This window comes from Sander lucioperca, chromosome 12, assembly GCF_008315115.2.
Source record: "Sander lucioperca isolate FBNREF2018 chromosome 12, SLUC_FBN_1.2, whole genome shotgun sequence".
In the NCBI taxonomy this organism is placed as follows: domain Eukaryota; kingdom Metazoa; phylum Chordata; class Actinopteri; order Perciformes; family Percidae; genus Sander; species Sander lucioperca.
Window position 1 is genome coordinate 15,004,638 of NC_050184.1, and position 14,650 is coordinate 15,019,287.

At 39.8% G+C, this 14,650-nt stretch overlaps 1 protein-coding gene across 2 annotated transcripts in view; it reads right to left on the reverse strand.

The window, feature by feature from the left end:
• Nucleotides 1–966: 966 nt before the first annotated feature.
• The window catches only part of LOC116040903 (plexin-B1-like), a 71,513-nt gene continuing 57,829 nt past the window's right edge, over nucleotides 967–14,650 (reverse strand). For both annotated transcript variants that reach the window (XM_031286633.2, XM_031286634.2), the window contains 9 exons: nucleotides 14,333–14,436; nucleotides 13,729–13,813; nucleotides 12,459–12,631; nucleotides 10,833–10,993; nucleotides 8,596–8,743; nucleotides 7,685–7,749; nucleotides 5,982–6,057; nucleotides 5,701–5,775; nucleotides 967–2,628 (listed from right to left, as the gene is read on the reverse strand). In XM_031286633.2, the coding sequence (XP_031142493.1) occupies nucleotides 2,524–2,628; nucleotides 5,701–5,775; nucleotides 5,982–6,057; nucleotides 7,685–7,749; nucleotides 8,596–8,743; nucleotides 10,833–10,993; nucleotides 12,459–12,631; nucleotides 13,729–13,813; nucleotides 14,333–14,436 (992 nt within the window). In that variant the 3' untranslated portion in view covers nucleotides 967–2,523. The remainder of the gene's footprint in view (nucleotides 2,629–5,700; nucleotides 5,776–5,981; nucleotides 6,058–7,684; nucleotides 7,750–8,595; nucleotides 8,744–10,832; nucleotides 10,994–12,458; nucleotides 12,632–13,728; nucleotides 13,814–14,332; nucleotides 14,437–14,650) is intronic.

Below are 14,650 nucleotides of genomic sequence, written 5' to 3' on the forward strand. Positions count from 1 at the left end.
TATTAATCATATTATCTGATTTAAGAAGAATTTCCAAAAGATAATAAAGTGCAGCTTTGCTCTGTGACACTGTTCAGGCATCCACTTTGACACCAAAAACGTAAATGCTAATTAAAGTTTAGAGCTCCTGCACACTGGCTGCGTGGCGTGAGCGTGTCAGCTGCGTGGCGTGTCCATTTTTATTTCGGCTCCCATGTTAACAGGTTAGAGCTTGCGCACTGTTTGCGTGACACGCACGGCTCAGCCGCGCCGAAAACGCGTGCATGCTAGAAATAGGACCAACGCCTATTTTTTCGCGCGACATGCAAGCGTGTTGGAAGCGTTTCCAGGCAAAATAGAATACGAAAAGATGTTTATATATCGTTTTGACACAAATACATTTAATAAATGACATTTTGATGTCTGAAAGTCTCTAGGTTTTGACATAAATGCAGATATAAATGTAATTAAAAAAAAATAAATAAAAAAATAATCATCGATTTTCAAATATTGCACCTGTCAATACAGAACGAAATATTCTGTAGCCTATTTTACCGTCAATTGACAAAATAAAGTTGAAGAACACGCTATTAATTCATTTTATCAATGGGAAACATACATGTGAGACACGTTTCTGGTGTACAAAGACATAGAAAACGCCACGCAGCCGCCACGCAACTGACACGCAACAGAAACGCCACGCTCACGCCACGCAGGCAGTGTTCAGGAGCCCTTAGAATCAGGGCACAGCGGCTCTGTTGGCGTGAAAAGGTTTGTGTGAAGAACTGATAATTAGCAGCAATCCTGCTCTGACAACCATCCAGTGGAGACGGTGGTTTATTCCATTTCCTTCAGCATGAAAAATCCCATAATATTAAAGGCTCTTAGTAAGAGTTACAATTTCAGTTACTTAATTTCAATTGCAAAATGGGACTTTGGTGTATTAAAGTGGGGACGAGATAACAATTCACGTACTGACAGCATGGAAAAATTGTAAATCCAAAAACGGAATATAGTGTATACTGTATACGATAGCAGAAATATCTTAGACATATGGAAGGTCAAACCTGACTCAAATAAAAGTCAAAGCAATTTAAATAAATCTATGAAATGCACAAATATGAGAAGTAACTGTTACGGTCAATCACACATGAAAAAATGTCCCGTGGAAGAAAACAGGTTACACAAATGGAAAACGGGGAAGGGAAATAAATACTGGAGTGGCAGTAAAACATAAATATTCCTCACTGCACAAATTAATTTGTGCATTATTTAGATATTTGTGATTTAATCTTTTAATAAGTCAGGCTTGGTCTTTCAAGTGATAAGATCACCTTTTTTTCAATAAACGACTACAGATTACAGTAGTGCTGTTATGGATTTTGTCTATATGTAAAGATCTTACTTTCATGGTTTTCTCGAGGACGGATCGGTTAATGAGTTAGCTATAAATAAGTACCTCTGCCTAATTGTCTGGGGTAGTATATATAAAAACAATAGTTTGCAAAAATGATATCAACATTTGCGGAACATTACCTAAGAAAAGGAACATTCACAATCGCAGTAGGTCATCAGGAGAAGAAAGCAGGTTGAGAGTGTTCATGTACTACGTCCTCAACAAACGAAAATCAACAAAAACACTGGTTTTCAGTTTGAACTACAGGCAGAATCTATATATTGCATTAAAAGGACATTAACTGGCGTTGCAAAGCTTAAACAATTTAAAAAAGAAAGCCTATCCGGGGAAACGGAACGACAAACTGTCCAATAACAGCGAATTAAACGTCATAGAGTAAGACTTGGTAGAATGGTTTAGGGAAGCTAAAAGCAGAATGAAAACATCCTCTGAATATGTTAAGCGGTTGCTCAGGCCTCCACAGCACATTGCCATTTTCTGTTTGTCCTTTATGTAAGACTTTGACATAATGTAGTAGAAAACTCCACAGCTGTCGACATTAAAGTTCTCCTTTGCCTTTCTCCTCCTCTTCAACTGTTATCTTGTCCAGCGCACCCGCTGCATCCATTCTTCAGCAGAGGACTAATAAGTACTGCTGTAAACTTGCCGGAATGTTCAGTGCAGTTTGTCAACAAAACCTCAAAGTCCACTGAGACACGTACTGTAGACGCAGAGAAAAAATAGAAAGGTCTCTTTTCATATTATGTCTCCCTTTAGTTTGAATGCAACATGGGACACAATGTGCTTCATTTCACAATTTCTTGTTTCCCTGCAGAGCAGTGTCACTTTCCTCCCAGTGTTAGGACCTGTGGAAATGTCAAGGGAGTCATACCGCAGCCCCTCGATACGGAAAAGGAAACATGGCCAGTGTCAGTGATCCCTTTTAAGATAATTTGTCCCTTCATTAAAAATCTGTCATTTTAAAATGATGGAAATTACAGTATGTGTCACAATGATTCTTGTCCTCCTTTGTCTTAAAAAAAAAGAAAATACTTTTTTCCTCCAGGAGACAGAATCTTCTCCCATTATTGTCCTCTTTTCCAGGTTAAAGAAAAAAAAAAAAAAAAAAAAAACTCTCGTCCTTTGGGTCATAGGTCTGTGACTTTGTTTTCTACAGCAGCAGCTATCTGTTGGAGCCTGTAACCAAGCTGCATCTTCTGGGCTGTGGAGTCCTCTTCCAGTGCTGTGATAATCTGACGGATAATGGAAAGAATGTGTGAAAATCATATAAGAGAATAGAATATTGTGTAATTACCTTAAAGAGCTTATCCTTTTGTAAGTGAAAATTAGGGCTAAGGGAATTTGAGTGAGCTATATATATATATATATCAATTAGAATATATGTAATTGACCATTTGCTAAACCCCTCCCCTGAACAGCAATTGCCCAACCATAGCTTAGCAACTGTAACTAGGCACATCAGATTTGTCAAGCTGTAGTTTTCTCTAAATGCCGAAGTGGTGTACATGAGGCTCTAGTAGGAGTGATACTCTGCATTTAAAGATTTTGCAGGGTGGTGTCATTTTTTAGCTTACCAAAACCAAAAACACAAGAACAAAAATGTACAGAATGGATTAAACAGAGTATTTGTCTGGCCTAACATGAGCTGCAATTACTAGCATTCCTGGCTAGTTTACAACCTACTGTGTGATAAGAAAAACACATAATGAACAGTGGCAAGAAAAAATATGTGAACCTCATGGTTTTCTGAATAAATTTGTCATAAAATGTGATCTGATCTTCATCTAAGTCAAGGGTATTGGTAAACATAATGTGTCTAAAATAATAACATAACATTTTTTGTATCTTTCATGTCTTTGTTGAGAACAACCAAAAAAAACTCATAGTGCTTGTGGAAAAAGTATGTGAACCATTGAGTTAATGACCTCAAAAAAGTTAAATGGAATCTGGTTTTAGCACACCTGGAGTCTCGTTAAGATAATGAGTTTGGAGATGTGGACTACAGCTACTTTGACTGATAAAAACCCCTCAAACTTTTAGAGTTTGCTCTGCACAAGAAGAACACGCTTATGTGAGCCATGCCTCACCAAAAACAGCTTTCAGAGGATCTACAATCAACAATTGTTGATTTACATAAAGCTGGCAAGGGTTACAAAGTTATTTCAAAGACTTTAGAAATTCACCAGTCTACAGTTAGGCAAACAAATCTACAAATGGAGACACTTTGGGACTGTTGCTACTTTACCAAGAAGTTGGCGCTCAGTCAAAATGACACCAAGAGCAAAATGAAGACTCATCAATGAGGTCAAGAAGCAATCCCGAATGACAGTCTAAGATTTGAAGGCATCACTGGAACTGGCTAACATCTCTGTTCATGAGTCTACAATACGTAAAACATTGAACAAGCAGGGTATCTACGGCAGGACACCACTGCTTACTAAAAAGAACATTGCTGCATGCCTAAAGTTTGCAAAAGAGCACATTGACACTCCGTAAGCGGTATTGGCAAAATGTTTTGTGGACTGATGAAACTAAGATTGAACTATTTGGAAATACCACACAGAACTACATCTGGCGTAGAAACAGCACGGCATATCATCATGAAAACATCATCCCAACCGTAAAGTATGGTGGAGGAAACATCATGATTTGGGCCTGCTTTGCTGCATCAGGGCCTGGCCAGCTTGGAATCATTGAGGGGAAGATGAATTCCCAAGTATATCAGACAATTCTTCAGGATAATGTGAGAATGTCTGTAGGTCAGCTGAAACTGTGTAGAAGGTGGGTGATGCAACAGGACAACGACCCAAAACACCGGTGCAAGTCCACAACAGAAACATAAAATCCGCCTTTTGGAGTGGCCAAGTCAGAGCCCAGACCTCAACCCAATAGAGATGCTATGGATTGACTTGAAGAGGGCCATACACATGAGATGTCAAAGAATATGACTGAGCTAAAGCAGGTCTGCCAGGAAGAATGGGCTAGATTCCTTAACGATGTGCAGGTCTGATCCACAGCTTTAGGAAGCGCCTGGTTGAGATTATTGCTGCCAAGGGGGGGGGTCAACCAGTTATTAATTCTAAGGGTTCACTTACTTTTTCCACTGCCATTTTGAATGTTGAATGAGTGTGTTCAATAAAGACATGAAAGGTTAGAATTTGTTATTATTTTAGACACATTATGTTTGTCAATACACTTGACTTAGATGAAGATCCGATCACATTTTATGACAAATTTATTCAGAAAACAATGAAATTCCAAAAGGTTCACATACTTTTTCTTGCCACTGTAACTGTATAGTACTAGTTTGTGGGGTTACAGGTTGCCCCATTCACAGCGAGCACATCAACTGTGTAGGACTGCTCCACTATGTGGAAGCTGGTCCTGAATAATATCAGAGTTTAGGGTAACATTAGCAGCTGTGTCCTGCTCTTCTTTGGATTTGGAGAGATTTACACTCCAAATCCAAAGCAACCCCAGCTAGTGTAACGGGGAAATAGCTTTACATTCATTCTTGATAGTCCTCACCTAAAAGCATTTTCTCTTGTAACTCTGGCCACTGTTAAAAGTGAACATACCCCTGTTTGGCTTAGCAGGGTTATGCTGGAACAAGATTTTTGTTTTTAAATGTATTTTTTCATATTCAACATGTCTTCTACTTGTGTCATTAACTTATGAGGATGCTAACTTTTTGCCTGGGGAATGCAGCATTAGCATCAGTCTTTTGGCACAATGTCATGTATGTTGCCGCCAAGTGCATAATTTGAAAGTTTTGAAAACACATCTGCTGGAAACAGTCCGAGAAGGTGTTTTCAACCCACACATGAAGCTAACATTAGCTTCATCAGCTAGCTAGCTGCAGCTGATAAAATCTGCTGTCGACGAGACGGTGTTCTTTAACCTACTCATAAAGCTAACGTTAACTTCATTAGCTAGCTAGCTCCAGCTGATAGAAGCTGCCGTCGACGGCTGTCATTTGAGCTGAACACCAACTAGAACTGAGAAGCTTTAGTCAACCTCTGTGATCAACAACCCATTGTTTAAAAAAACGAGAAATAAATGTGCCACTGTTGTCTTTATAGAATGGGTGCATATGTGCAATGCAAGAACGAAAAATTTGAAAGGCATCGCAACGGTGACTATTGGGGGCGGGGCTTATGTCTTTTATAAATGAATATTCACCTACAGTGGTACTGTATTTTCAGCACTCAGAGATTTGATTATTTGTACATGTAGTCAAGATGCATCTGAACCACAGCACAACATACCACCCATCAGTGTTCATGTACTTTCCTTATACTCACTTGATCGTAGTATTTGTTGATGTACTTGTACAGCTCATGTAAAGCCACAAGGCAGTTGACCTCAGCAGCATAATTCTGTTTTGTCAGAGTAAAAACAAGAGAAGTGAAGAAACGGCAGCGGGGTAGAAACTGCATTGGTTGCCATTCATATTTTATTTCAAACTCAAGCTTGTTAGGCACCCACCCAGATGGAAAACTTCCAGGACATGTAATGTGTTCAACCTTACGAAAAAAAAACAACCTATTTTTGCAAAATGAGAGAACAAGAGCAGGTAACCTACACGAGATAGTTCTGCTAGAGCTGAGTTCATCTCCTGGTCACTGGCGGAGATGGTCTGACGGATGTCTCCATAGTACCTGGGGAGAGAGAGGAGGAAAAGGTTACAGTACGTATTGAAAAGAAAGAAAGAACGGCATGGAATAATAGGTGGAAACAATGATAACATACTGTATACTCTTTCTATTCCTTTCTAATATTTTATTGCCTTGCAGTAAATACCCTACACATGTTTTAAATGTAATGGAATTTGATGCCTTAAGTGTCTTGAATTCCTTCGGGGTGGTATTTCTTTTAGGGGGTTGTGGCTTGTGGGTCAGAGAGTAGTCACCCTACAAGCCCACAAGACACTGAACCCCCCAGTTTCCCAGATGCTGTATGTATAGCTGTCCACATTTTAACCTGTTAAAATGCAGTCATTGAATTTCACTACATTGTACTGTGTGTTTGTGACAAATTAAATAAAATTTGTTTGTTTTAACTTGACCTCATCCTGAGAGCAGACTGCATAAAGAACATGTACAGTATGTACAGACTAACTGATGTGAAACTGCCATAATGCAAACTACATAACAGTATTTATCTTGAAGCCAAACTCAGGGGAGTCAGACAGACAAACATCGCTGCATCACTAGAGCTAACAGTTGCTTTTTGGAATTTATAGTTTGTCCAACAAAAAGTTCAGTCATGTCATATTTAGTCTCGCATTGCCAGACCTTCCTCCACAACGCTGCGGAAGAGGGTCTGGCTAGTCCACACAGCATTCCGGGATTTGAGAAAAACGTGCTCTGGTTTTTTGGCATTTCTTTGAATCAATCACAATCGTCATGGGCAGCGCTAAGTTCCGCACGGAGCCGCCGTAAGGAACTTGTTTTGGTGGAAAATATTGACTAGAATATGAACTAGAACCGAAGTTTAACTGTACAAATGTATGTGTCTGGGCGGTTAATGAAACAGATTAACATTAATACATTGAAATACTGTATGTGCTGTATTGAGGTTAATACTTTACATATAGATATACAGCTGCTCTGGACAGAATTTATTTTGCCTCTACGACTAACTTTTGGCAAGAATTACTGAAGTGAAAAGTCTTGTTATACTGACCTCCTCTGGATGCACATCAGTCACCCCCCAGCAGTGATGTCAGGGTGTACTGACCACACTTTGAGTACACTTCTATATCACTGAAGTACAGTGAGACGTTAAAGTATTGTAGCTCAGCAAAAACGGGCATTACATTTGTTGTTAAGTTACTCTTTAAGCCAGCAATCATCAGCCATCCCTAAAAGATTTCTGTTTAATTATATATGGGGAAATAGGATGAATCTATAGAGCATATCGCTGAGGGGATATATGAACGGAAACAGTGTTTTCTGCAGCGTTTATCCTTATTTTAATTTAGATAAGACTAATTAGGCTTATAAAACAGGCATATTTGTTACAGAAAAATCTTGTCAAGCTAAGCTTTAAAACATCAGCAGTGTAACCTGCAGGGTTTAATGTGCAGCAGACAGTAGTAAGTGCAGCAGTCTGCTCTCAGACCATCCATGCATGGAAGCCTGGCAGGCTTAGTCTACCCTCTGTCTGCCGCTGACAGATTGTCCGAGGCCTCCGTCTCTCCTTCCTTCCTTCCCTCCCTCCGCTCTCCTCCAGAATGTGTTTTATGCCTGGGGTCAGTGTGGCAACCGGCTGCCATATTCTTACCTCTCCACCATCTGTTTGTAGCGTGGGATGTCTCTGGCGTACAGCAACTTGTTGATGGGAGAGTCCTGTGAAGACAAACCGAGAAACGAGTCCTGAATATCACATAAAACAGGTAATATAGAGCTTTGTCGATGTAATGCTTCAGGTGAGAACCACAGCTTGAGGGCCCATTATCAGATGATTTGTATTATTTGTGTTTTCATCCATGTATAAAAATTAGGGCTGGGACGAAATGCTTTCGTCCCGATTCAACAATACATCTGTGCCGATTTGTATTTGCGATTTTTGTTTATTGCGATTCTAGAAGTAGTGCAATTCGATAGTATTGAGTATTGCGATTTTCTTTTCCTTCTTTAACAAAAAAAAAGCTGAATAATACACCTCTAGAGACAATATATCATGAGACATTTCTAAAAACTAATTGTTTTTCTAAGAGGAATGCACGTCACATGTCAGGTAGTCAGTCTGACATTTATTTCATTTGTGAAGAAGAACTTAACGTGGATTTTCTGCATTTTCTGCTTTTGCTCTGTTTAGCTGGAAACGGATATGATGTAGTCACAGTCAGCGGTACCGTATGTTTAGGTGAATCATTGGTAAAAAAAAAAATATATATATATATATATATCGACTCTAGGGAAAAGACTGAAATTTAAAAAGTCGTCGCAAAAAGAAAACACGATACATTCATAAATACATAATTTTCAATTCCGCCCCCACCCCTAATAAAGATGTGACATGAATGTACTGTATATAGTCATATTATTGTACTACTGTATAGTACGGTGATATCATTTCACCCTATTGTGCTAGTATAGTGTTTTTGGATTTGTTTATTTAAAGCAGAGCCACAGTGGTATAGAATAATACTGTTCTATAACATTGGCAGTGCCCTAAAGTGATAAGCTCACCCGTCCCAGTTTGTGGTCAGCGATGGTGCAGGAATCCATAAAGGTCTGGGCGATGACGGACAGCACAGCATCCACGTGGTCTGAGGTCTGCACGTCAAAGATGAACTGTGGATTTTTTAGGATATTGATCCAGAAGCGCAGCGGTAAACTGTTTGGCAAGACAAGAAAGTAAATTAGATTAGATTAGATTCAACTTTATTGTCATTGTGCAGAGTACAAGTACAAAGACAACGAAATGCAGTTTGCGTCCAACCAGAAGTGCAAAAAAAGCAGAAAAGTGCAATGTGATATATAAAGTATAGACAGGTGGTGCATAGGCAGGACAAGAAATATATTGCAGTGTTATAAGAGCAGAATAAATATGGCTATGTAATATGAACAATGTATGAACAACATGTACAGATATGTGCAATGTAGTAGCAGTGACATTATATTAGCAGTAAGAATAATATAGATATAGATATATGCAGTGTATTAACAGGGTCCCTACATACAAACCGAAGCATTGAGAACTTTGTAAGTGTACAGACAGTTTATTACAAAGATAGATTATAAAGACAGTAGTGTTAATGTTTACATGCGGCCGCCATCTTGGATAACAGTCATGACCAGTCGAACGATGAACGCCGTGCAACCAGTAACATAGCTCCGACACAGCGTTTGTGATTCCACTACAAAGTTCTCAATAGGGCTGCAACAACGAATCAATAAAATCGATAAAATTCGATTATTAAAAAAGTTGGCAACGAATTTCATTATCGATTCGTTGTGTCGCGCGACACGCCACTCAGTCGCAGAGATAAAAGCAATTGAGTTGAGTGCCGTGCGGAGCGGCGTGGAGCGAAAGAAAAGAAAAAAGAGCAGAGCGGGGGTAGAGAGGAAATACGGAGAGAGACCGGAGAGACCCTTATAACGTTGTTCTGAAACACATGGCAGGGGCAGAGAAATCAGTATGACCTAAGTCATCCAAGGTGTGGGAACATTTCACACTAAATAAATCGAAAACGTGTTAATTGCAAGATAAGCAAAAGCGACAGGGCATGGCACGGGCGCACCACGGTGATGATTCAGCACCTAAAACGTAAACATGTTGGAGTCCTTGATGAGGAGGAAGGGAGTTCAACAGCAGGGTAAAGTCACTACACAATCCTACGTAACGTCCCTCTTCTGGTGCTGGTGTGGTATTTACTCGTTATCCAGCTGACTAGCATGACAAGCTAGCGTTAGCTCGTTAATAACAGTAGTAAAGCAGGACTAAAGACACGTTTTTATTCACTCGCCTTTTTTGGCCCATTAATTTTTCAATCTATTGTCATGTATATATTCTGTGCTTTGTCCCATATCAGTTATTGTTGACAAATATATTTGTGTGTGTTGTACTTTTTAATTTCATTTTAAAGTTCTTTTATAGCACTTGGGCATCTTAAGATGTGTTTAAATGTGGTGTACAAATGAACTTAACTCGCACTTACTACAGTGATGGTAATAATTTAATGAATAAGCTTCAAGTGAACGTGTGTGTGTGTGTGTGTGTGTGTGTGTGTGTGTGTGTATCTGCTCTTTGGGTTACTTACCTTTACACAACTATTAACTAAAACAACAAGTATGTATTTAAGTATGTATTGAGTTGATGTAAATTAATGCTTTTTTGTTTTTTTATCCGATTCATCGATTAATCGAAAAAATAATCGACAGATTAATCGATTATTAAAATAATCGTTAGTTGCAGCCCTAGCTCTCAATGCTTCGGTTTGCATGTAGGGACCCTCATTATGCTACCGTTGAAGTGTGGTGCTATTTCGAGCCTTGTTAGTGGTATCAAATAGTGATTTACCCTGTGCCCCGAAAGCTAGCGTTAGCAGCTAACCCCCGGTTTGCAGTAGCTTGTTTAAAAGTAGAGACACATTCGATTAGGATGAAAACAGATCCCAGAGAACGTTAGACTCGGTACACATATGTTATTAACCCCTAGGTTCAATTTGCGCCGGAACTGTCCTTTAACATCAGGTCATAGTAAAACCGTGCGATCAGCTGCTGCCCATATGTTCTGTGTGGGTAAGCTTTACTGACACAAGAGGTTCTTAAACCTTTGGATGAAATGTGCCCTGAAGTGTGTTTAGAACTCATAGGTCATACAGTATGTTGGCCCGCCAGAAGTTGGCCTTGTGACCAGTTCTGGATTCTAACCCTTCCTCCTAACATCCAAATCTTTTTCTAAGCTGCTGCTGGCCAGTTACCTGTTGGTTTTCCAGATGTGGATGGTTTCAGGGTCCGTGATGTTGTGCTGCAGAGCCTGCTCATCCAACAAGTCGAAAAAGTATTTGACGGCCAGAGGTACAGGGCGACTGGTGCTGAGGATCGCCGTGAATAAATCATCCACAAACTTCTGCAGTGTGCCCTGAGACGGAGCAGATGAAGAGAAAGCGATAAATGAACCAGATCTATCCATCATTATCGTTGTTGACTTTGACAACATAGTTGAAGTCGTCATCATCTTTATTATTATTAAGGGTATAAGGATACATCGACCTGGATCAATATATCGATTCAATGATCCACGATCCATTATCGATGCAAAGTGAAAATGTTTGTAAGATTTCCCTTTATTTTAGATTCCCACTATATTTTTGGTCTTTCTATTAAAAAGCATAGTTTGTTTTTAATTTAAATGTCTGGAAGAGCTCAGTTAGAAAATTGTCAAATCATATTTTAGTTGCTTTTTTTGAGTTTCTATGAATGTTAAGTTTGTTAAACGGGTGTTGATGACATTGTCTCGTATCAATCGCAGGCCCCTGAATCGAATCGTATCGTGACAGAATTTTAAGGACAATTCCGGCGCAAAATCAACCTAGGGGTTAATAACACATGGGTACCGAATCGACCGTTCTCTGGGATATGTTTTCATGCTAATGAAATGTGATCAGTTTTAGCGCAAACCGCTAATTAGCTTATAACGCTAGTCGTCGGGGCGCGGGTAAAGTAAAAAGAAGTCGCTATTTCTATACTAACAAGGCTCAAAATAGCACCACACTTCCATGGTGTTTGAACAACGAACGCCGTGCTTGAGCTATGTTACTGGTTACACAGCGTTCGTCGTTCAACTGGTTGTGACTGTTTTCCCAAGATGGCGCCTGCCTGTATACATGAACGGTACTGTCTTTATGTCTTTATATCTTTTTAATAAACTGTCCGTACACTTACAAAGTTCTCAATGCTTCGGTTTACATGTAGGGACCCTCATTATGCTACCGTGGAAGTGTGGTGCTATTTTGAGCCTTGTTAGTGGCATAGAAATAGCAATTTCTTTTTACTTTACCCGTGCCCCAATGACTAGCGTTATAAGCTAATTAGCGGTTTGCGCTAAAACTGGTCACATTCGATTAGCATGAAAACAAATCCCAGAGAACGGTTCATTTTGCGCTGGATTTCTCCTTTAAGATATCAGCAAATATCATATCGTTGTCCAAAGAATCAATATAATATTGTATCGTGATAAAATGTGATTTACAGCCCTAATTATTATCATTGTTATTATTATATCTTATCTGTTTATTTATTTTGCTGGCCATTGGTGCTCTGGGGCGCGGTTTTGGTGGGACTTAGCTCCTCTGCTGGTCTGTAAAATCTCAGGCTGACTCACTTCATACTCTGTGTATCTACCGTGGAGAATCCACAACGGGAAAACTAAACATGTTGATCCAAGTTGCCTACTTTGCTGCCTGGAGGCAACACAAAGTTCAATACTGTTGCTCTGTAACAAACTACATTTTTGGATCATTTCATTAAAAGAATGTGGATGCAAAACATTTTCAAATATGAGTGCTTGAGCCCCCGCTTGATGGATACCATCTAATCTGTTTTACCTTCATGGAGAGCAGTCGTGTGAGGTAGATCTCGGGGATAGCCTTGGCCCTCTCGCCGCCCCTCTCCCTCAGACTACCTCTCCTGTGCTTGGGCAGCTCCGACTCCTCACTAGCTTTCACCAGATGCCAAAGCCTCACTCCTCCCTCCTCCCCATCATCCAGCATAGGGGTCTCTGGTAGGAGGGGACAACAGTCAAATGAGTATATTGGCTGTGAAATATATATGGCTGCAAGCTAAGAAATACTAAACAAGGTATTATTAACGCTCTGAACAAAGGCGAGGATCCGGAGATAACCGGCTGAGCGGTTTTCTCTGGTTTAGGGAATTTCAGTGTTTTGACATTTATTTGGCTGCAAACGTATATTCTGAGTGATAGAATGATCACAAATATAACAGCAGATGATGGTCCAGATAAATACAGTAGCTATATTCAATAGTTTTGCCTACTTCTGTGATGTTTTACGACTACCTTTATTGCTGACTCTCAGCTTCCCACTTTATACTATCCAGTGCAACATAACACATACACAGTCAAACAGCGACCTCCCCTGGTTATTTAAACTCTGTGCAGCTTCACTTGTCCAGTAGTTACATCTGGATACAGCTGCCCATGCACACATTAAATACATCTGGATAGCAGTGTGTGTTTAGGAGAAGTTGTTAAAAAAAATGTCAAGACTCAATGAAAATGAGCATAATTTGGGATCTTAAATTCTGAAAATAATAAAGCCTGATTTGTATTTAAATCCCACCCTAAAAATGGAAAAAGAAACAAGGCTAAACTGTGTAAATGCTACTTGTCTGGATAAATAAGTCAGAATTGCATCGGGCTATATTGCATGATTTTTCTTTAAAAACTGGAGGTTGTATATATTATATGAGGATTCCCAGATGAATGTAAAACTGGACTAAAGTCTAAAATATGAGAAAGGTATTGAACAAAATCTGAAAAGATCTTTTGGCCATCTTACATGTAGTTTAAGCCTAAAAAAAATCTTCAGCTCCTCATACTCCTCTCTTGTTAAGCAATGCAGAGTGCAGGCTTCAATATCAGATCAGATCATGAGGTAAGGATAACATCTGTGCAATATAAGTCAAGCTTAATCCAAGCACTGTTGAAAACTGATGAAGAGTTATTATGGGTGCACCCTGCTGTCATGCCACTTTGTCTACGAGACGTTCCGTTGCGTATCTGTTCGTATCTGAATAACGTATTTGTGTAAATCCCTAGTGTGTGTACAATCCACAACAAAAGTGCACAATACTCACTTTCTCCAGGCATGTAATCGTGGCTGTCATGGAGGTGATTTTTGTTGTTCCTGGGGACGAGGGCGACCGTTGCTCCATCAGGAACCTGCAAATAAGGCTCAGCGTAAATTCTTTGAGGAAGACTTCTAAACTTCATCTACCTCTCTCTCTTCCTAAAACTGATCAGCTGTTTCGAGGCGTTCACTTTTCAGTTAAACCAACCAGAATTGGCCATGAATTTCACGAGCCAATCACAGCATGGCATCCCTGCTTTAATTCTGCTCTTCTCTCTGCTGCTGTCAGTTGTCATTTCAGGCAAAGTGTGCAGCCCCCCCCTTCCACCTCCAGTCATTGTCACCCACGGCACCCTGGGTCCCGTCGGCTCCTTCGGTCTGGTCTTTGGGCTTCTTCACCACCACCACCACCAGTATCTAGACTCCATCGGGGGGATATGCTTTGGCTTCTCTACCCCTTTAAAATTATTTTTATAACGTTGACGATTTGCAACCAAGGCTCTCCTGATTGAATTGCGTCGTATCACAACTGTCACACTTCCTGCCTAAAACAATCAACATGCATGTTTTATATGTGTGAGTATGTTAGTGTTGGTTTGACTTGCACTTACCTTGTAGTGTTGCAGTGTATTAAGGCGCTTCCATAAACCTTGGACTACGGATGTCAGGTCCTCATCTGATAGGATCAGGTGACCTGCAACACCTGAACGCCACTCTGGAGGAAAAAAAAATGTTTATGTTACCCCATGCTACTGTTTTTTTCAAGAATACTACAACATATAAGACACGTGAGGAAATGGTTTTTTATCTCTTTTGGTAATCCGGGTGCACATGGAAAGGCCTGGAAACTCTTTGATCAAAAGATTTAACCGTTTGCGTTTGAATAGTCTAATCCTACTTTATAATATCAACAAATGGATTGCCTGCAG